At 43.4% G+C, this 20,620-nt stretch overlaps 2 protein-coding genes across 2 annotated transcripts in view; one reads left to right on the forward strand and one right to left on the reverse strand.

Annotated features, from left to right (window-relative positions):
• Window positions 1-1,733: 1,733 nt before the first annotated feature.
• Window positions 1,734-14,640, reverse strand: LOC109892631 (ubiquitin carboxyl-terminal hydrolase BAP1). The gene is made up of 17 exons (XM_020485316.2): window positions 14,429-14,640; window positions 14,064-14,093; window positions 13,898-13,952; window positions 13,606-13,738; window positions 13,291-13,410; window positions 13,137-13,198; window positions 12,730-12,872; window positions 9,511-9,589; window positions 9,279-9,402; window positions 8,881-9,028; window positions 8,435-8,604; window positions 8,108-8,241; window positions 7,422-7,891; window positions 3,848-4,080; window positions 3,476-3,568; window positions 3,293-3,365; window positions 1,734-2,984 (listed from the first exon to the last, which is right to left on the reverse strand). The coding sequence occupies exons 1-17, from the start codon at window positions 14,463-14,465 to the stop codon at window positions 2,851-2,853; spliced, it is 2,238 nt and encodes a 745-aa protein (XP_020340905.1). The 5' UTR covers window positions 14,466-14,640; the 3' UTR covers window positions 1,734-2,850.
• A 4,423-nt stretch (window positions 14,641-19,063) lies between these two features.
• The window catches only part of LOC109892616 (helicase ARIP4), a 32,494-nt gene continuing 30,937 nt past the window's right edge, over window positions 19,064-20,620 (forward strand). Inside the window, exon 1 of the mRNA XM_020485289.2 lies at window positions 19,064-19,193. The gene's annotated coding sequence lies outside the window, so the exon portion shown is untranslated. The remainder of the gene's footprint in view (window positions 19,194-20,620) is intronic.

Here is a 20,620-nt window from a genome sequence, read left to right on the forward strand (position 1 = left end):
TATATACAATGTGAGCAAATGAGGTGAGAAGGGAGGTAAAGGCAAAAAAGGCCAAGATGGCAAAGTAAATACAATATAGCAAGTAAAATACTGGAATGGTAGTTTTGCAATGGAAGAATGTGCAAAGTAGAAATAAAAAAAATAATGGGGTGCAAAGGAGCAAAATAAATAAATAAATTAAAATTAAATACAGTTGGGAAAGAGGTAGTTGTTTGGGCTAAATTATAGGTGGGCTATGTACAGGTACAGCTATGTATAATGCTAGGTTTACACTGCTCAATGGTCGATCTCCTGCAATATATAGAGCTCATGAATATGTCCATAGGCAGAATTGTTGACTTGTGATAGTTGGTGTCAAGCATGTAAGGTATACCAAGGTTTTAGCCTATATTTAGGGCACGCCTCATAGAAGACTGGATATGTGGGTGAGAGATGGCCTTACTTTCTTCTGCCAGCATGGATATGAAGGTGAATATGAACTTGTCATAATTATGGGTCCTCCTCTGGTCTTCGATCTGGTCAAAACATGGTTAGAGATCTTGATTAACACACCAACATACAAGCACACACATACACTGATTATATCAAACATTAGGAACACCTTCCTAATATTGAGTTGCACCCCCCATGCCGGCCCATGTTCTCCAATGCTTCCCACAGTTGTGTCAAATTGGCTGGATGTCCTTTGGGTGGTGGACCATTCTTGATACACACAGGAAACTGTTGAGCATGAAAATCCCAGAAGTGTGGCAGTTCTTGACACAAACCGGTGCGCCTGGCACATACTACCATACCCCATTCAAAGGCACTTAAATATTTTGCCTTGCCCATTCACCCTCTGAATGGCACACATACACAATCCCATGTCTCAAGGCTTAAAAATCCTTCTTCAACCTATCTCCTCACCTTCATCTACACTGATTGAAGTATATTTAACAAGTGACATCAATACAGGATCATCGCTTTCACCTGGTCAGTCTGTCAAGGAAAGAGCAGGTGTTCTTCATGTTTTGGATACTCTTGTGTACACCCACCGAGATACTACAGCTTTGGATGCAAACACATGGGGGAGGATGGAGAGACAATTACTTTCTCTGGGTGCATATATTAACGTGCCTAAACGGCTCCAAAGTGACACAACATTGGAAGGAACCCATGTGGCGAGAGGCCTTGCTGACCGATGATATAACTGTGTGACTAAGGGGGTTCAGCAGCACATCCTGGAACCATTGCTACACCTCGTGGACATAGGCAGCAACTAAACAAAATGTCAGCTTGGACATTTTCTTAACACTCACTCATCTCAGTCGTGCTGGCTGGGGCACAGGGCCACAGCAAAGGCCCTTTGATTCTGTCGGTCTCTGGCCATCTTCACCGTGGCCCTAGCGCAGTCTCGACTCTCCTCTGCCATGGTGTCTTGGGCCTCCCCCGCTTACGTCTGCCCTCTGGACTCCAGAGGGTATTCCTCCTTAGGAAAGTCTCCAGCTCCAGCGGTGTCTCAACATATAAAGCTCTTGTAACGATCCTCGCTATATGAAGCATGTTACAATTCCCACCAAGAGGAGTTCCTATTGGCGCGAAGCGTAAGTAAGGTGTTTGCGTTCCGCGCCTCAGCGGGTTCCATTCGTAACACTATTCAAATCAGAGAGGATGGTCGCGGACTAAACTCAGTCTGCCAAAAGGACGGAAGTCTCTTTGTGCAAGTAATGGAATAAACGCAGTCAAAGCCAAGCCCATGTGATATGTTTTTATCGCACCAAATATATGACCCAGAGCATCCACCTATGGCATGATGAGAAGTGAGTGAGGTCAATAGTGCTTTTGTGGAGTTCATTGTATTCATGTGACTAGGATTATTAATATTTTTAAACACTTCTGTTACCACTGATGCTGAGCTGACAGATACATATGTACAGAAACATACAAACTGCTTACACACTCCCCCACACACACATCTCATACTCTGAAACAGTCTACATTTAGAGATCATTTACAGATTAAAACATTTTTAAAAAACAAGAGTAGATCTCATCCATTCATTTACAGGATCTCAAAAGGGGATACAGTATATCCCAAATTGCACCTTATTCCCTATATAGTGCACTACTTTTGATCAGAGACCTAAAGGTAGTGCATTAAATAGGAAATAGGGTGCTATTTGGGAGGCATAGTACGGTACTGCCAAAGCATAATACAAGCAAGCAAATAGCAGTAAACCAGCCCTTCTTGACAGGAAAGAGTCACATCACATGATCCGACCAACTCTAAGACTTCCCTGAAGCTTCCTGTGTCCCTCACAATCCGTTGTCACACCTTTGTGTTCATTAGGCACCAAAATGGAAGAAAAACAGACTGAAACAGGGAGGAACTATCTGGAATTGCAAACACTCATTTTCATTTGCAAAACGTTCATAAAGTTTGCCCGCCGCGTGCCTAATGAACACGACCCAGTACACAGTGTGATGGCACAGACAGAGGTCCTTTTACATGAGAGACTAGGAGTGCATCCCAAATGGCACCCAATTCTCTATATAGTGCCCAACATGTGATCAGGGCCCATAAAAAAGTATTGCACTATGTAGGGCTCTGGTCAAAAGTAGTGCACTAGGGAATAAGGTGTCACTCAGGAACACAAACATACAAAATTACTCTTCTGCTTACAGTAAAGCAAACCTGATTAAACTAATCAACAGATGGTCCATTGGAGGAAGTCAGAGACTGACACAAATACAGCAATATGAGTCCTTTTCTCCCTGACGTCACAGGACAGTGTCATGAGTGCAACAAGGGTTTTGTATTTTCTCTGCTGTGATTGGTGACCGGTGATTCCGAGCAAACACTTCCTGGGGGTCACTGGCGCTTGGCCTTGTAGGGTCGCGAGCGTTTCCTGCGGTCTGGTTTCCTCTGTTTGTGTAGACGGCCGATGCTCACGCCCTGGCGACGACGCACAGAGATATTCTGCTCGACCAGACTAGCCAACATGCCTGGAGACAGAAGGAGAGCGAGAACTTGTAAAATTGGTTACTGTAAAATTGCCTATGATCTAGTAAAATGTTATCACATTTTCTACAGGAAATCATATTAAAAACACTTGTCAGAGAGGAAGATGTGGAGAGAGTGTACCATTATGTGGACTACTCTCAGGCAGTGTGGGTCCCCGACTACACAGTAGGGAGGTTAAATATAGAACAGGGATTAGCTAATAAACAGAGAGAGACTAAGACTGGATGTGTTCATGCATGACATTCCACCTTTAGTTCTACCAAGGGAAAGAGTTGAGAGGTGACTGTACCTTCTTGGGCCAGCATGGATATGAAGGTACAGATGAACTCGTCATAATTATGGGTCCTTCTCTGGTCATCGATCTGGTCAAAACACAGTTGAACATTTTCATTAACACCCACACAGCTTTGGATTTCTGTGACCAAACTCATTCATCCCACTACTTAGGAACTTGATTAGAATTTATTCTAACCTTGTATTTCTTCCTCTTCTCCACCTCCTCCTTCAAAAACACTTCATAGTTGGCGATGTCCGCCTCCACACATTTCAGCAGAGCAAGCAGCTCCTGCAGGAAAACAAGAGATGGAGAAGAAATCATCTGGCTGACATTTATAAACAGCAAACTGTTACATACAGCAAGTCAACCTCTAGCTCGAATTAGCTATTCGACACACAATACAGTGAAAGACGACGAATTTGAAAACAAAAAGGCATACAAAACGAGAGTGGAAAACAGGACAATAACTCAAAAGAAAAAAAGGATCGAGGAGCCATAAAATACAGAAATCTCCAGAGATGTTTCTAGCAAGTGAGAGAGAAAAGAAGAAAAAAAAAAAAGACTTACTTTAGGAGAGTATTTCTCCCCTGAGGGCTTGTTGCTTCCAACGGTTTCCGTGGAGATGATCTTTTCCTTTCTGGGTTTGACGTCTTTGCGCTCCTCCTTCACCTCCACCGATGGTCCCTCCTTACCATCCTCCTTCACACCTAACCCCCTTCCTGCTGGGTTGCTCCCTTGCTCTTTTACCTTCTCTGGAGTGCCTGCCTTCTCTCGCTTGGACCCCTCAGGTGGTATATCAGCTGCACTGGCACAGAAACAACATCTATTGAGCAATAAATAAACCCCAACAAATATTCATCATTGCACAGTGTATAAAAAAAAACATTTTGGACCACCCCCCCCCCCCCCCCCCACAAAAAAAAGGGTTTCTTATTAGACAAGTTCAGGAAGTTCCTCCCGGTTTGTCCATTTTCTTTCATTTAGTTTGTAGTGAATATGTCCCAGCTATCAACTAGCCATCAGATTTCAGCTAATAGGAATGTGCATCGATCCCTTTCAAGACGATTTGATGGACCCCGGGTGCCCACATTTCCCACGTCGAATAGCGTGAGGCCACAGGATTCTTCTCACATTCTCTATTTCCCTATGTGGGAGCATTGCAAACCGAACCGTAGGTCGGGATTTTATACCTGGTTACATTGAACAACACAGCAGCTTTTCAGCATATTTTGTTATTTCTACAGTTGAAGTCGGAAGTTTACATGCACCTTTGCCAATTACATTTAAAAACTCAGTATTTCACAATTCCTGACATTTAATCCTAGTAAAAATTCCCTGTCTTAGGTCAGTTAAGAACAGAATAATAGTAGAGAGAAGGATTTATTTCATCACATTCCCAGTGGGTCAGAAGTTTACATACACTCAATTAGTATTTGGTAGCAATGCCTTTAAATTGTTTAACTTGGGTCAAACATTTCAGATAGCCTTCCACAAGCTTCCCACAATACGTTGGGTAAACTTTGGTCCATTCCTCCTGAAAGAGCTGGTGTAACTGAGTCAGGTTTGTAGGCCTCCTTGCTCCGACACGCTTTTTCAGTTCTGCCCACAATTCTTCTATAGGATTGAGGTCAGGGCTTTGTGAATGGCCACTCCAATACCTTGACTTTGTTGTCCGCCATTCTGCCATAACTTTGGAAGTATGCTTGGGGTCATTGTCCATTTGGAAGACCCATTTGCGACCAAGCTTTTAACTTCCTGACTGATGTCTTGAGATGTTGCTTCAATATATCCACATGATTTCCCTCCCTCATGATGCCATCTATTTTGTGAAATGCACCAGTCCCTCCTGCAGCAAAGCACCCACACAACATGATACTGCCACCTCCGTGCTTCACAGTTGGGATGGTGTTCTTCGGCTTGCAAGCCTCCCCTTTTTCCTCCAAACATAACGATGTTCATTATAGCCAAACAATTCTATTTTTGTTTCATCAGACCAGACGACATTTCTCCAGAAAGTACGATCTTTGTCCCCATGTGCAGTTGCAAACCGTAGTCTGGCTTTATTATGGAGGTTTTGTAGTAGTGGCTTCTTCCTTGCTGAGCGGCCTGTCAGGTTATGTCGATATAAGACTTATTTTACTGTGGATATAGATATTTTTATACCGGTTTCATCCAGCATCTTCACAAGGTCCTTGGCTGTTCTGGGATTGATTTGCACCTTTCGCACCAAAGTATGTTCATCTCTAGGAGACAGAACGCATCTCCTTCCTGAGCGTTATGGCGGCTGAGTGGTTCCATGGTGTTTATACTTGCGTACTATTGTTTGCACAGATGAACGTGGTACCTTCAGGCGTTTGGAAATTGCTCCCAAGGATGAACCAGACTTATGGAGGTCTACAATATTTTTGTCTGATTTCTTTTGATTTTCCCATGATGTCAAGCAAAGAGGCACTGGAATACATCAACAGGTACACCTCCAATTGACTCAAAGTATGTAAATTAGCCTATAAGAAGCTTCTAAAGCCATTACATCCTTTTCTGGAATTTCCCAAGCTGTTTAAAGGCACAGTCAACTTAGTGCATGTAAACTTCTGACCCACTGGAATTGTGATACAGTGAATTAAAAGTGTTAGAAAAATTGTGTCAAGCACAAAGTAGATGTCCTAACAGACTTGCCAAAACTATAGTTTGTTAACAAGAAATGTGTGGAGTGGTTGAAAAACGTGTTTTAATGACTCCAATCTAAGTATATGTAAACTTAAGACTTCAACTGTACATGGGCTCCGATAGGATTCATGAACGAGATGTTTTAGTGCGTTTTGGTTTGATTTGAGAGCGAGTCGGTGGGATTCGGCTTGATATGACTCGATGCACCAACATTTGTTGCATAAACACATTATTTTTCCATTCTAAATTCAAATCTGCTGCTGATAGAGCTCATGAGTTGCGCCTCTCTGAGCTGGATCTGTCTGAGAGGGCTGTGTGTGTGAATTACATATGTCTATGGTGTAGGTACTATGTAGGTACCTGAGACATAAGGGAGACAATGTAGCCAGTCGCCCCACTTTGAATCTGAAATCACCCACTAATTAACTAGTCATTTTTGCAGATTAAGTGTTTGAGCTAGTTATGCATCAATATTTTTCCAATTAACATAGCACACTTTAGATTCTCCCCCCCCCCCACACACACGTTTTGACGTTTTTAACTGTGTGATCTCTTCTCCTCTGCTTCCGCCATGCAGTCTGCGAGTGATTGCTGCCCTCACTGTGGAATTATCAACTTAACCCTGTATATCTAAAAATGACCATATGCACTGAGTGTACAAAACATTATCCCTTATTGATGTCACTTGTTAAGTCTACTTCAAAATCAGTGTAGTTGATGGGACGCATCCGATGTTGAACAAATAAAAATCTATTGTCGGCAGGGGCAGCCAACGAGAGTTGTGTCTCCTGTAGTTTACATCTATTCCGGTAAAACACAATTTAACAGTGCATAGATAACTATAACCTAGAAAATTATATAGGTTGTTACTCAACTAATACAGCCGAATATCATGCAAGATCAGGAACAGGTTGCCTGCCTGGCGTTGGTCAGCTGGGCACAGTGTGCAGTTTGACTAGGCTACCGATATCGCCTGGGGTTGTTCTGCATGCAAAATTAATTGTAGACCAATGACGGGCAACACAGTTACACGCAGGTCGACACTGAAAGATGAGAGGCATTTTCAGAATGTAAAAATAAGGTAATATGAGCAAACCATTTTAGTCAACCGGCGATTTGTAACGTTTGAATCGATTTTCTGACTGATGCATGCTACATTTGGATCGATTTGTGGGCCGATGCACTTGTTTCTTAAACATTTGAAATCTGGGGCCGGTGCGTGTCGGTGAATCGTTACATCCCTACTAGTTAACGCACTGTTCAGCTCTTGCATCTCCAGAGCAGTGTCAGTCTGGTATTAGATTAGTATAATCCAGGTGTTAATATGGCTTATGTAATTAGGTTTGAAGGTAAGCAGCTGCTCTTTGATAATTCATTTATGATGATAATCTTAAATCCGAGTGCCCATGTTCGCTTCCCCACATGTCCAGTCTCTTTCGCTCCCCATCTTGCACACACACACACACATCCTCACCGGGTGGCGGTACAGCATATATAACGCCGTCCTCCTGTAGATGGAGCAGGGCAGTGCTGACGGAGGGCCCCAGCTCTCTAACAGCCCGGTTGTGCCTGGCGTCCAGCCTCAGTAGACCCTCATCCTCCCCGAACAGCACCCGGGACAGGTGGGACGCCACGGGGCTGGAGGGTCGCGTGGCCGCCTGGGAGCGAGCCGGGGAGCGCAGTGGCGAGTTGAAAGCGCTGCCAATCTCCGAGGCGGTGTCGGTGCTCTCGTTGCTTGGCGTGGGCGAAGGCTGCGAGGTGGCGGTGATCGCGATGCCCCCCGTGCGGCCCTCGGTGCGGACCGAGAGGGGCGTGGCCAGAGCGTCCTTCCTCTGGACTTCCTTCTTGAGTTTCTCGGCCAGGACACTCAGCGCCAGCTTGGTCTCCACGCCACCGCCGCCTGCACGGCCCGTACGGGAACGCAGGCCCGCCTTCCGCCTGAACCTAAACACACATGAACATACGCGAACATTCCAGTTACAGAGGGGAACATTTTGGACTCAATGAAAAATGTGGTATAACGCTTTTTAGTCAGAATAACACCATCACCTCAGGCCTTTACCACAGTCTTAATTGAAACATCATGCGATATGAAGCTGAGCATAGAAATATAATGGAAATAGAATAGAAAGAGAATAACTCTAGTTGTGTGGAGCTGACCTGGTGGGTGTGCCTGCTGCTGTGCCAGTTTCTTCCTCCTCATCGTCATCAACATCAGAGAAGGGGGGCTGGTTTGCGCCAGGGACCCGGGGACGACCCAACCCCGTCACCCCTGCCGCAAGGTCCTCCTCCTCCTGTCAATCACAGACCAACCAATCACCTACCTTGTCACGGGCAAACATATAGTATTGGTCCATGGGGCCGAATCCTAACTTGAGATATGAAAGTCAAGCCTGTCGTCACAATCCATCACGCATTGACATTAATGAGACTTGTGTGTGTGGAAATTTGAGTTGTCACATTGTAACCCATCCCTCTCCTGCTGACCTGCATGGGGGACTTGGCGTAGTTGTGGTTGTCCAGGAAGGCGGGCAGGCGCGGGGCGATTAAGGTGGCGCTGTTGACAGGCTGCGTGGCTCCCCCTCCCCCCGCTGGGGCGGTTGGTTTCCCCATGGCCTTCCCCTTGCCTGAGGGGCTGGGTGTCGACTGGGACTGGGCTGTTGCAGCATCCGCAGAACAAGGGGAGAGACAGTCATGAACATCAGTGGAATTTTTGCAGCACATCATAACCTGAGACAGGATGAACCCCGAATGGCATCACATTCCCTTCATGGTGCACTACTTTTGACCAGCGCCCAATATGGCTATGGTCAAAAATAGTGTACTACATAGGGAAGAGGGTGCCATTTGGGAGACAACGACAGACTCACAGAACCATTTCTCATGTCTATAAAGAGAATCTACATTGGGGTGGTTGGAGCTGAATGTAATACCTGTGGGAGGAGTCTGCTCAGCCCCCTGTGATGTAACAGGTTGAGGCTCTGCCTCTTCTTTTTTGATAGCAGGGGGTGTGTCCTCTGAAGAGGCAGAGTCCTGCTGCTTTCTGTCCTGGACGAGCTCTGGCTGGGTGACCCGGATCAGCTGGAGAACAGGTGACATTCATGTCAAGTCAATTGGACACACATGGTGTATTGGTCTGGGTGCATTCGTTTTAGCTCGCCAGGGGCACTGGCTGGGTAGAGTTGGCACATTTTAGACCATTCTATTGATCCTAAAGTCAAATCTCTGCTTAACCAGGACAAAGGGCAAGCTAAAAGGAACACCCAATCAGATACACACACACTTTCTCACAGGGGTGTATCAATTGGCTCCTCTGTGTGGGTTTCCTGACCTGCTGTAATCCCTCCAGAACCATCTGTCTGTTCCTCTTGAGGATCTCTAGTTTGGACTCATACTTCACCCTGCGGTCAGGAACCACTGCCATCAGGTTGAAGCGGATATCATGGTATGGCTCTCTGAGAGGTGAGAGAAAGTGTGTGAGTGTGAGTGTGTGTGAGTGTGTGCACGCGTGTGTGTATGTGTAACATCTCATTCAGTGTTACTGAGGCAGGAAATAGGCTCACCCAGCTGTGGCCAAGCCAATCCTCTCCATGATGACCCGTCGCGCCTTGTCCGTCCACTCCTCTTCCTCTCCCCATGGCCCTGAGAGCGAGGCGGAGGAAGACATTTTTAGAATCCCGAGCCCATGTGGTCACCCTATGGGCCCTGGCCAAGAGTAGTGGACTACATAGGGAATAGACTGCCATTTGAAAATGAGCCACTGCAGTCTCACAGAATTTCGTAGAGGGTTGTATTGCCACACAGTAGATTAGAGAAGTCATAGTCATGTGCTTCACATGGCATTACAGCGCTAAGACACTAGGCCCTAGGCCAGGGGTTATTACACTTTTTCAGCCTGGGACCCAAATGAGAAATTGTGTTTTTCTGGACCCAAGCTTATGAAAACATGGACCCATGCGTAAATATCGGTACATTTCATTGCTCTTATGCCTAAAAACAAAATAGACAAAAACAAATAATTGAATGAAATACAAATGTACAGTTGAAGTCAGAAGTTTACATATACTTTAGGTTGGAGTCATTAAAATTCGGTTTTCAACCACTCCACACATTTCTTATTAACAAACTGTAGTTTTGGCAAGTCGGGTTAGGACATCTACTTAGTGCATGACACAAATAATTTTTCTAAAAACACTTTTAATTCACTGTATCACAATTCCAGTGGGTCAGAAGTTTATATGCACTAAGTTGACTGTGCCTTAAAACAGCTTGGAAAATTCCAGAAAATTATGTCATGGCTTTAGAAGCTTCTGATTGAGATACTAATTGACATACTTTGAGTCAATTGGAGGTGTACCTGTGGATGTATTTCAAGTACTACCTTCAAACTCAGTGCCTCTTTGCTTGACATCATTGGAAAATCTAAATAAAATCCGCCAAGACCTCAGAAAACAATTGTAGACCTCCACAAGTCTGGTTCATCCTTGGGAGCAATTTTCAAACGCCTGAAGGTACCACGTTCATCTGTACAAACAATAGTACGCAAGAATAAACACCATGGGAGCACGCAGCCGTCATACCGCTCAGGAAGGAGACGCGTTCTGTCTATCGACATAACCTGAAAGGCCGCTCAGCAAGGAAGAAGCCAAAGCCATAAAAAAAGCCAGACTACGGTTTGCAACTGCACATGGGGACAAATATAGTACTTTCTGGAGAAATGTCCTCTGGTCTGATGAAACAAAAATAGAACTGTTTGGCCATAATGACCATCGTTATGTTTGGAGGAAAAAGGGGGAGGCTTGCAAGCCGAAGAACACCAGCCCGACCGTGAAGCACGGGGGTGGCAGCATCATGTTGTGGGGGTGCTTTGCTGCAGGAGGGACTGGTGCATTTCACAAAATAGATGGCATCATGAGGCAGGAAAATTGTGTGTATATATTGAAGCAGCATCAGTTGGGGAGTTAAAGCTTGGTCACAAATGGGTCTTCCAAATGGACAATGACCCGAAGCATACTTCCAAAGTTGTGGCAAAATGGCTTAAAGACAACAAATTCAAGGTATTGGAGTGGCCATCACAAAGCCCATCCTACAGAAAATCTGAAAAAGTGTGTGCGAGCAAGGAGGCCTACAAGCCTGACTCAGTTACACCAGCTCTGTCAGGAGGAATGGGCCAAAATTCACCCAACTTATTGTGGGAAGCTTGTGGAAGGCTACCGGAAACATTTGACCCAAGTTAAACAATTTAAAGGCAATGCTACCAAATACTAATTGAGTGTATGTAAACTTCTGACCCACTGGGAATGTGGTGAAAGAAATAAAAGCGGAAATAAAATCTACTATTATTCTGACATTTCACATTCTTAAAATAAAGTGGTGATCCTAACTGATCTAAGACAGGGAATTTGTACTAGGAAATTGCAAAAAAAACTGAGTTTAAATGTATTTGGCTAAGGTGTATGTAAACTTCCGACTTCAACTGTAAATAGTAATTCATGTTTATTTTCCCCCTCATGTTTATTTTCCCCCCCTTCCTACATATACGTCTAGGTTGGAACTGTTGCTCTTAAAATACAACAAAAAATATTCTGAAATGGAATAAACTGATTGATCACATCACACAGATGTAGACCAGAAAACAAACATACAAACACACACACAGGTGCATGGCTGGTTGAAGTTTTCAACAAGCAGGTCTATTCTCGGCTCCGTTTTTGACAGTGCAACTCGGAGGTCATGCTCAGCATTGAGTCCGTTTCTGTACTTGTTTTTTTAAGGACGGCAGAGTTGAGAACCCTGACTCACATCTACTGTTTTCTCAGTCAGGCAGAAGACAGATTCCTGCTGTAGATGAGCAACCCAGAACTGTGCGCGTTTGCCTCAAAAAGCATCTTGCTTTAAATCAGTTAATTCCAGAATCAAAATGATTACTTGTATTTTAACAGAACAGCTTCAACTTAACTTGCTTTCAACAATAATTTCTACAGGAAGTTGTACAGTAGTCCTGATAATGTTTCATCATCTGTACTGCTACTTAGGGTTGCAGTAGCTAGCTAGTTTGCTTTGGCTAACGTTAGCTAGCTAGCTATTAGCTGTGTCCAAGGGGATTGTTTGAAAGAGAAACTGACATCGACTACTATGAAAGATAGCACTCCCCTTATTTCTGCGGATCATCACCCGTTATGAAATGACAACAATGCTTTGCTAGCTGACTTACTCTTCCCACTGTCGAAGCACTGTTTCCTGAAGCATTCTGCCCTGTTCTGAAATAACTCCCTGGGTTCCTCGTTACATCTCAAAGTTTGTATGAAACCGAGAGAGAAACTCATCACTGCATTTCATGACAATTGCGCTCAGTCAAAACGTGTGGCTAGCTTGAGTCCATTGGATGACAGCGGTGAGTGATGGCGAGTGGGAATGGCTGACAGCGCATCATCTACTGCTGAATGACAGCAGCGTGATCTTCAATAAAACTGCAGAAAAAAAGATTGGGTAAACTGCAAAGCACACGGGCATCTCCCTCCCACTCGCACAGCTGCCAAACTGAGCAGAGACACCGCTGCTCAGCTGAGAGCGCACTGAGCGCAGTTGCACTAAACCAAATCAATTCCAGTAATTAAATTAAATAATTATACATTTCCTCAGGACAAATCGCGAGCCGCAATTAACAGGTCTGCAACCCACTTTGGGTCGTGACCCATACTTTAAGGCTGCGCTAGGCTGTCTCAACGCAAGTGAGCAGTACTACGCTGCTTCCCTTAGTCCATCACAGTGTGCAGTCTCACCGTGGTCAATGGGGTATGCCTTGAGGCCGTCTAACTCAAACAGTCGGTCTTTGATGGGCACGTAGCTGACAAAGTGGAACGCTTCCATGGTCCGCACGGCACTAATCCCATTCTGCTTCTCCGGCAGGTGCCTGGGCTCCGGTCTCCATGGAAACAAGAGAAGGAAGAGGCGGAAGAATCAATCATGGGTGGCAGTCACATTTGTACAAATCAGGGTTGTATTCATTCCTGCACAACATAGACAATGTTTTGCAACAGCAAATTAAAACAACTGTTTCTAATTGGACGATTTCAGGTTGGTACCTCTCTGTTGTTTCAGCCTTGTTTTTTTAATGTGCCTACTGAATAAAATCTAGTTGTAGGAAGGGGCATACTCAATAGGGAGGGACAAACGCAGCAGCACCTACCTGGCATGGCTGTTGTGTGCTTTGGCCAGCTCTGGGGCATTTCCAATGGCGTAGCCTTTACTCTGAAAGAACACAAAAGAATGCAATGTAATATTTGATTATAATCATAACACCACAGCAGAAATTGGAGAGAGGTAAGTGTGTTTGTCCTCACCTCTGGACCGAAGCCTTTAGTGAAGGTCTTCATGCGGCTGAGGGTAGTGCCCAACTCAACCCCACTACAGTTCAGGAGCACGCTCAGAAGTGCATGGGTGGCGCAGGAGTTGGGGATCAGCTGCGCACAGAAAAAAATAACCATGTAAAGGAACTCAATGAGAGAAAGAAAATAAAAACAATGTCTTCCTCTGACACAGTAGGAAATGGTGGAATGCACCACATTCTGACAACAATATAGCCTCCATGCATGCAAATCACTATTACTGCAAACTGACTGGCCTGAATCTTATAGTCAAGGATTAAACAGACTCACCTGGTGGGCAAAGAACATGTCATTAACAATGTCATCATCAATGACAGAGGTCTCATCCACCAAGGTGGAGACTTTCCTCCTAGACCTTCGTTCCTCAATCCACTTGAACAGGAAGATGAAGCCATAGACAGGACTGGGTGGGAGACAAGAGTCAAGGAAATCAGATAGCTGTCCACATATTTGGGTTTATACACTAGTAGGCCGAGGCTATATATACACAGTAGGCTGTAAATATTGAGGCTTTCAGAGAGTTTGACACAGTGGCAGTGGCTTGATGACTATTGCTCCATACCTTGGACACTTGCTTTGTAGGTCGTATATCTCCTCCACCTGAACCCCCTTCACGCCTACATTACAAACACACATGCAGAATACACAAAGGGATACTCAAACTACACGGTGCTCACACTTATCCAGTACAGGTTTACTTTATCAGCCAACCTGTCAAATCAACTCACCAAAATCCTCCACCAAGAGCGTGAATAGCCCTGCACAGAACCATAAGAAAACACGTTAATTGAAAATGTAACAATGGCATCGATCATACAAACAGAAACAATGTAGGTAATTCCTCCTGCTGGTGCAACTAATGAACAATGTAATGTTATTGTACTAACTAGTGTTGAATTGATATATTACAAGCTACAGTAGCTAGCTAACTCATAGCCCTGCCTATAAATCTATATAACATAATTTGCTATTACATGTATTGTGTTTACTGGCAGTAAAACATAGAGACGATCAAACATTTTGATTGCAGATTAGATTATATCTGACAAATAATTGTTCGCTAACGTTCGCAGCTAACGCATTAGCTTCTTACCCGGGTCACTCTCGAGTTCCAGCCACCCTTTGTTCATTTTTGTATGAAATTACAGTCCATCGACATTTGGCTAAGTACTGAGCCAGTCCATATTCACATGACCACTACAAAAGTTTTACCCAATTAGCTAACGGAACGAAGACATATTCATTTCTAACACAAAAGAACGACAGCTTGGACGCTTTAATTGCACGTCATTTATGTGTGACTTCGATATGGTCGAATTCAAGACTACTATTCTTCTTCTTCGATTAGGTTTAACGGCGGTTGGCATTCAATAAATGTTGCATTACCGCCACCTACTAGACTGGAGTATAACTCCCTTATACTTTGCATATAAAAAATGTTTCTCCCCCCCAAAGAACATCAAAACAATAAAATACAACAAATACCCTACCATCTAACAGTACACTCCCCAAAAAATAATAAATATCATACTCCACTATTTAAATATATTTAATCCTACTTCAGGCCAACAGTCTGAAAGGATGGGACACCACCCCTTCACACCATGTAACTCTTCTGATGTCAAATCAAATTTTATTGGTCACATACACATGTTCAGCAGATGTTATTGTGGGTGTAGCGAAATGATTTTCAGTAAGATTGGATTTTTGGATAGTCTAATTCCTCTCTGCAGCTGCCACCACAACCTCTATTTTCTGCAACTTATGTTCCATCCTGCTGTACAGTTCATAACTATCACTGTAAATGGAAAAAAATCCAATCTTACTGAAACATAGATCACTTGTTGGTTGATCCCTCTGTACTGGTACAGATTTATTAGTCACACCACTCCTCTCAGGATCCCTCCCCCTTGATTTATTTATTTTTATTTAACTAGGCAAGTCAGTTAAGAACAAATTCTTATTTACAATGACGGCCTAACAAAAGGCAAATGGCCTCCTGTGGGGACGGGGTCTGTGATTAAAAATGTAAAATGAAATAAAAATATAGAACAAAACACATATCACAACAAGAGAGACAATACAACACTACTTAAAGAGGGACCTAAGACAACAACATAGCAAGGCAGCAACACATTACAAAATAGCATGGTAGCAACACAACATAACAACAACGTGGTAGCAACAACATAGTAGCAGCACAAAATATGGTACAAATATATTTGTCACAGGCAACAGCACAAGGGCAAGAAGGTAGACAACAATGCTTCACACAAAGTGGCCACAACTGTCAGTAAGAGTGTCCATGATTGAGTCTTTGAATGAAGGGATTGAGATAAAACTGTCCAATTTGAGTGTTTGTTGCAGCTCGTTCCAGTTTCTAACTGCAGCGAACTGAAAAGAGGAGCAACCAAGGGATGTGTGTGATTGGGGACCTTTAACAGAATGTGACTGTTAAAGAACATCTACCCGCTCGAGAGCACCCTTACCTGCCAAGCTATAAATTATGTCTCCGTAATCTAGCATGGGTAGGATGATCATCTGAATCAGGGTTAGTTTGGCAGCTGGGGTGAAAGCAGAGCTATTACCATAGAGTAAACTAAGTCTAGATTTAACTTTAGCCTGCAGCTTTGATATGTGCTGAGAAAAGGACAGTGTACCGTCTAGCCATACTCCCAAGTACTTGTATGAAGTGAATGCCTCAAGCTCTAAACCCTCAGACTTAGTAATCACACATGTGGGGAGAGGGGCATTCTTCTTACCAAACCACATGACCTTTGTTTTGGATGTCAATGGTAGAGAAAGCTTGTTAGACACTAATAAAACATTGTTGTAGAGCATTTAACATAAAATCCAGGGAGGAGCCAGCTGAGTATCAGACTGTATCATCTGCATATAAATGGATGAGAGAGCTTCCTACTGCCTGAGCAATGTTGTTGATGTAAATTAAGAAGGCCTAGGATCGAGCTTTAGGGTACTCCCTTGGTGACAGGCAGTGGCTGAGACAGAAGATTTTCAGACTTTACACACTGCACTCTTTGAGAGAGGTAGTTAGCAAACCAGGCCAAAGACCCCTCAGAGACACCAATACTCCGTAGCTGGCTCACAAGAATGAAATGGTTTACCGTATCAAAAGCTTTGGCCAAGTTAATACAAATAGCAGCACAACATTGCTCAGAATCAAGGGCAATGGTGACATCATTGAGGACCTTTAAGGTTGCAGTGACACAACTTTTGATAAACAGGGCTAAATAGAAATAGGCCTATAACAGTTAGGATCAGATTGATCTCCGTCTTTAAATAAAGTACAAACTGTGGCTGCCTTCCAAGAAATGGGAACCTCCCCAGAAAGAAGAGAGGTTAAAAAGGTTGGAGATGGGCTTGGAAATGATGGGGCAGCAACCTTAAAGAAGAAAGAGTCTAAACCATCTGAGCAAGATGTTTTCTTTTTTGAGTCAAGTTTAAGGAGCTCCTTTAGCACCTCAGACTCAGTGACTGCCTGCAGGGAGAAACTTTGTAGCGGGGGGAAAATACGGAGAAGGATCAGGGATAGTCGCATTATAAGGGGTGGGAGATAAGGAAATGTTGGACTGGCAAGGAGGCATGGCTGAGTCAAATAGGAATCCTGACTTAATGAAGTGGTGATTAAAGAGCTCAGTCATGTGCTTCTTGTCAGTAACAACCACATCATCAAGGGTTTATTCTCCAGGTCTTTAACCGTTTTCCATAACTTCTTGGGGTTAGACCCACAGAGAGAGAACTGCTCCTTAAAGTAACTAACTTTGGCCTTCCAGATAAATAAGTGCACTCAGGCTTTCATTTGCCTGAACGAGAGCCAGTCAGCCTGACTATGTGTGTGCCGAGTGTTTCGTCAAATACAATTCTTGAGGCGGAGTAACTCTGCCAGATCACAGTCGAACCAGGAGCTGAACCTGTTTTTAATTCTCATTTTCTTTATGGGGGCGTGTTTGTTAACAATACCTCTGAAAATGTCAAAAAAGACGGTCCAAGCATCTTCGACAGAGAGGATCAAGTTGATTCTATACCATTTTACAGAGGCCAGTTCATGAAGGAAGGCTTGCTCATTTAAGTTTTTTAGCAAGCGTTTATGACAAATCAGGACAGGTCATTTCACTGAGCAGCCATTACCAACACAAGCTGTAAAACAGCGATCACTAAGGTCATTACAGAAAACACCAGACTGACACCTATCAGGATTATTTGTGACGATAACATTGAGGAGAGTAGCCTTTTTTGAGTTTTTGGAGTCATACCTTGTGGGATTGATAATAATCTGAGAAAGATTTAGAGAGTCCCATTGTTTTAGGACTTCGTCAGGTGGTTTAAGCATGTCCCAGTTTAGGTCACCTAGCAGGACAAATTCAGACTTAGCGTAAGGGGCCAGGACCCATCTTACTCTACTTTCTTCACTGCCTCAGCATATGACAACTTCTGCACTACTCTAACCCTGGAAACCTCAACCTGCTTCTCTCGCACCCCCACAATTAACACAAACCATTACTTTTCCCAATTCTACACATACATTTGTCTCATGCCCTTCTGCACACATAGGAACCTCCTTCCTACACACTACTGCCACATGCCCATACGCTTGACACCTGTAACAACGTAATGTAGTCAGCATAAAAGCTCATACAGGATAACTTATATATGTTAACATCACTTTATCGGGCAAAGACTCAACATCAAAACTCTGGTTCTCCACTCACGCCACCCTGCCTGCGTAGCACCAAACGACGAGCATCACAACCCCCGGGAATCTTTCCCTTCGGTTGGTCAGCTTTCACATTTACCGCAACCCCAGTAATCACTCCAATCAATGGCACCCTTTTCTTGAGAGCAAAATAATTCACATATCTTGGCCCCATTCGTTTAACACGGAGCACCTGCTCCCTCTGACCAGCAGGAACACATACAATTATCACAATACCACTTCTGGTTACCCTCACCAATTCCAGAGCACCCAACTCTGAAAAAGCACAGCACCCACCATGAAACCTCAAATGGATCAGCCAAAAGTCAAGGATCCACTTTTTACAAAAACTTCACTCCTACGGTGGTGCAAGCCTCGAGCTCTGAGAACTTCACCATACCTACCACCTCCAATACATCGCCCTCATTCACTTATATTTCTCCTCCTGTCTTCAACTCTCTCTGCTTACACTTTCTACCATTCTTATTTAACAAACCATCTCTTTTTTCAACTGACTCAAGCTCACCCTCCTCCTCACTCTCTCTCTTAGACCTCCTCTCCCTCTCTTTTCCCTCCATTCCTCCTCCATATTCCAAGTATAACGCTCCTTATGAGATTACTGCACTTCTCCTGCATTACACATTGTTCTTGCCTTGTCAAGGGACGACATTTAACAAGCTGACACAATCTTTTTACAATCAGCACGAACCTCTCAGGATGTTGCGTTCAATAGTGCATCCCAAAGCACAGCTCCGTATTAACCTCAAGACTACACCGGCAGATGGTGCCATAACATACTTTGTCGTGATGTGCATTAATAGAACAATGACATGCTCTAATTTCTATGCTATTAACTTAATGAATTAGTGTTGGCGCGTACAGCATAAACTAAAATCTAATATGATTTTTTTTAACCTTTACTGATAGCAGTTTTTGTCTTCTTATAAACAGTTTTTGTCATTCGAGTGTGCCTTCGGGAACCGACTTCTAGCGAGTTGTTTTTCCATCTGTGCAGGGGAACCGTGTTACTGTTACCCTTGAAGAAACAGTGAGGGGGGAAATTAAAAAAAATACAGTTTGTAAAAAGAATAATGTATTAATCATAAGCATATCATCAATTCGATTTCCCAAGGGAATGCAACATGTAAGTACATAGTTTGACAACTTTTTGACTCGAATTTCATTTTAGTTTCAGTCTTACAATGTTACATAAGGGGATTTCTTGATTAGCCATCCTCTGGACAATAGACGTTGGCTGAAAACAGCGAGTGTATGGTAACATGACGCTAGCTCACTAACAACAAGCTAGCTAGCTGCTCAAACACGCACGAGCTAGCTAACGTTAGCAGGCTGTGTTTGGTACGACTCGTCTGTTAGTTTATGGAAACTCGTTGAACGAGTTAACTGCTGTTAGCTAACTAATTGTAACAAATTAGCTATGCTAGCTAGCGTAAAATACATGATCTTGGATTGTGATCTGTTTATAGCCGGACGCGTAGCTAGCTACGTTAGCAACAGCATCTCTTAGCAATATTTCATCTCAGATGAGCGTTTTAATAAGCCAACATCTCAATATCCGGCTAGTTAGTGTCCTAATAACAGTAGCTATTATGTTGATTTTCGCGAGTTAATAATGACATATTTGACGATGGGCACAAGGTAGAAAACGACAAGTAACTTTAAGCCAGCTAGGTATTTGCTAATGATGCGCCCCTATTCTAGCTAGTTATCTACCTGTTTATGGTTGCACGTGATGGCTACATACAGAAGCTAGAGTTGGTTATTATCTCTTGCATTTAGCATTTCCTGTAACACTGCGATATAATTGCTCAATTGTGTTTGTGTGTGTGTGAGAGAGGGAGTGACAGTCAGAGGTTAATGTTGGCATCCATATTATATTAATTAGCAGGAACATTGCCATTGTTGTTTGGAAACAAAATCTCACTCTCAGATATATTCCTGAACTGTCTTTTCCATGTTATTGTGGTGCAATACCAAAAGTGTCACATCTTTTTTTTTTTTTCCGTATTTCAAGTAACACAAAAGTATCACGCCAAGGTGCAACAACATCTTCATGTCCTATGATTTAACATTTGACACATTGAAATGTCAACAGAACGCAAAAAAATATACACAGGGATTGATATGGATTTGCCCTTGGGAGTTGCAGGTGAGAAGGGGTATATCATCCACATGCTGCTCAGTGTTGTGGTCATATTTGATGCTGGACATGCATGTGGGTTGTTCCATGTCATTTCAGCAAGCTATGAACCCCACCATCTCAGATTGTTCTGAAATCGTTTCTGTAGTTAGACACAGATAAGATTAGCATTCCTGCAACATTATTCTGTTGAAATATTTTGATCTCTGAGAAATTAAGCTAATTGATTGCACCCAAATTGACAATTTAAATGAATAGGATTCATATAATAAATATAGTACCTAACATCTGATTTGGAGAGACATTTTTTTCTAACAGTGACTAAGACATGAGGAATCCAAAGAAATGGTCAAACGACCCCCCACAACAATCCCAACCCAACATCAGTATCAGTTCTCTATATCTGATAT

This window comes from Oncorhynchus kisutch, linkage group LG1, assembly GCF_002021735.2.
Source record: "Oncorhynchus kisutch isolate 150728-3 linkage group LG1, Okis_V2, whole genome shotgun sequence".
NCBI lineage: Eukaryota > Metazoa > Chordata > Actinopteri > Salmoniformes > Salmonidae > Oncorhynchus > Oncorhynchus kisutch.

Excerpts from the sequence above, each read along its gene's own strand:
- LOC109892631 (XM_020485316.2), bottom strand. The coding sequence starts at position 14,465 with ATGAACAAAGGGTGGCTGGAACTCGAGAGTGACCCGG. Across the intron at positions 12,873-13,136 it reads GCACACAACAGCCATGCCAG|ACCGGAGCCCAGGCACCTGC; the intron begins GTAGGTGCTGCT and ends GTTTCCATGGAG. Across the intron at positions 8,605-8,880 it reads TGAGCAGACTCCTCCCACAG|CCCAGTCCCAGTCGACACCC; the intron begins GTATTACATTCA and ends ATGCTGCAACAG.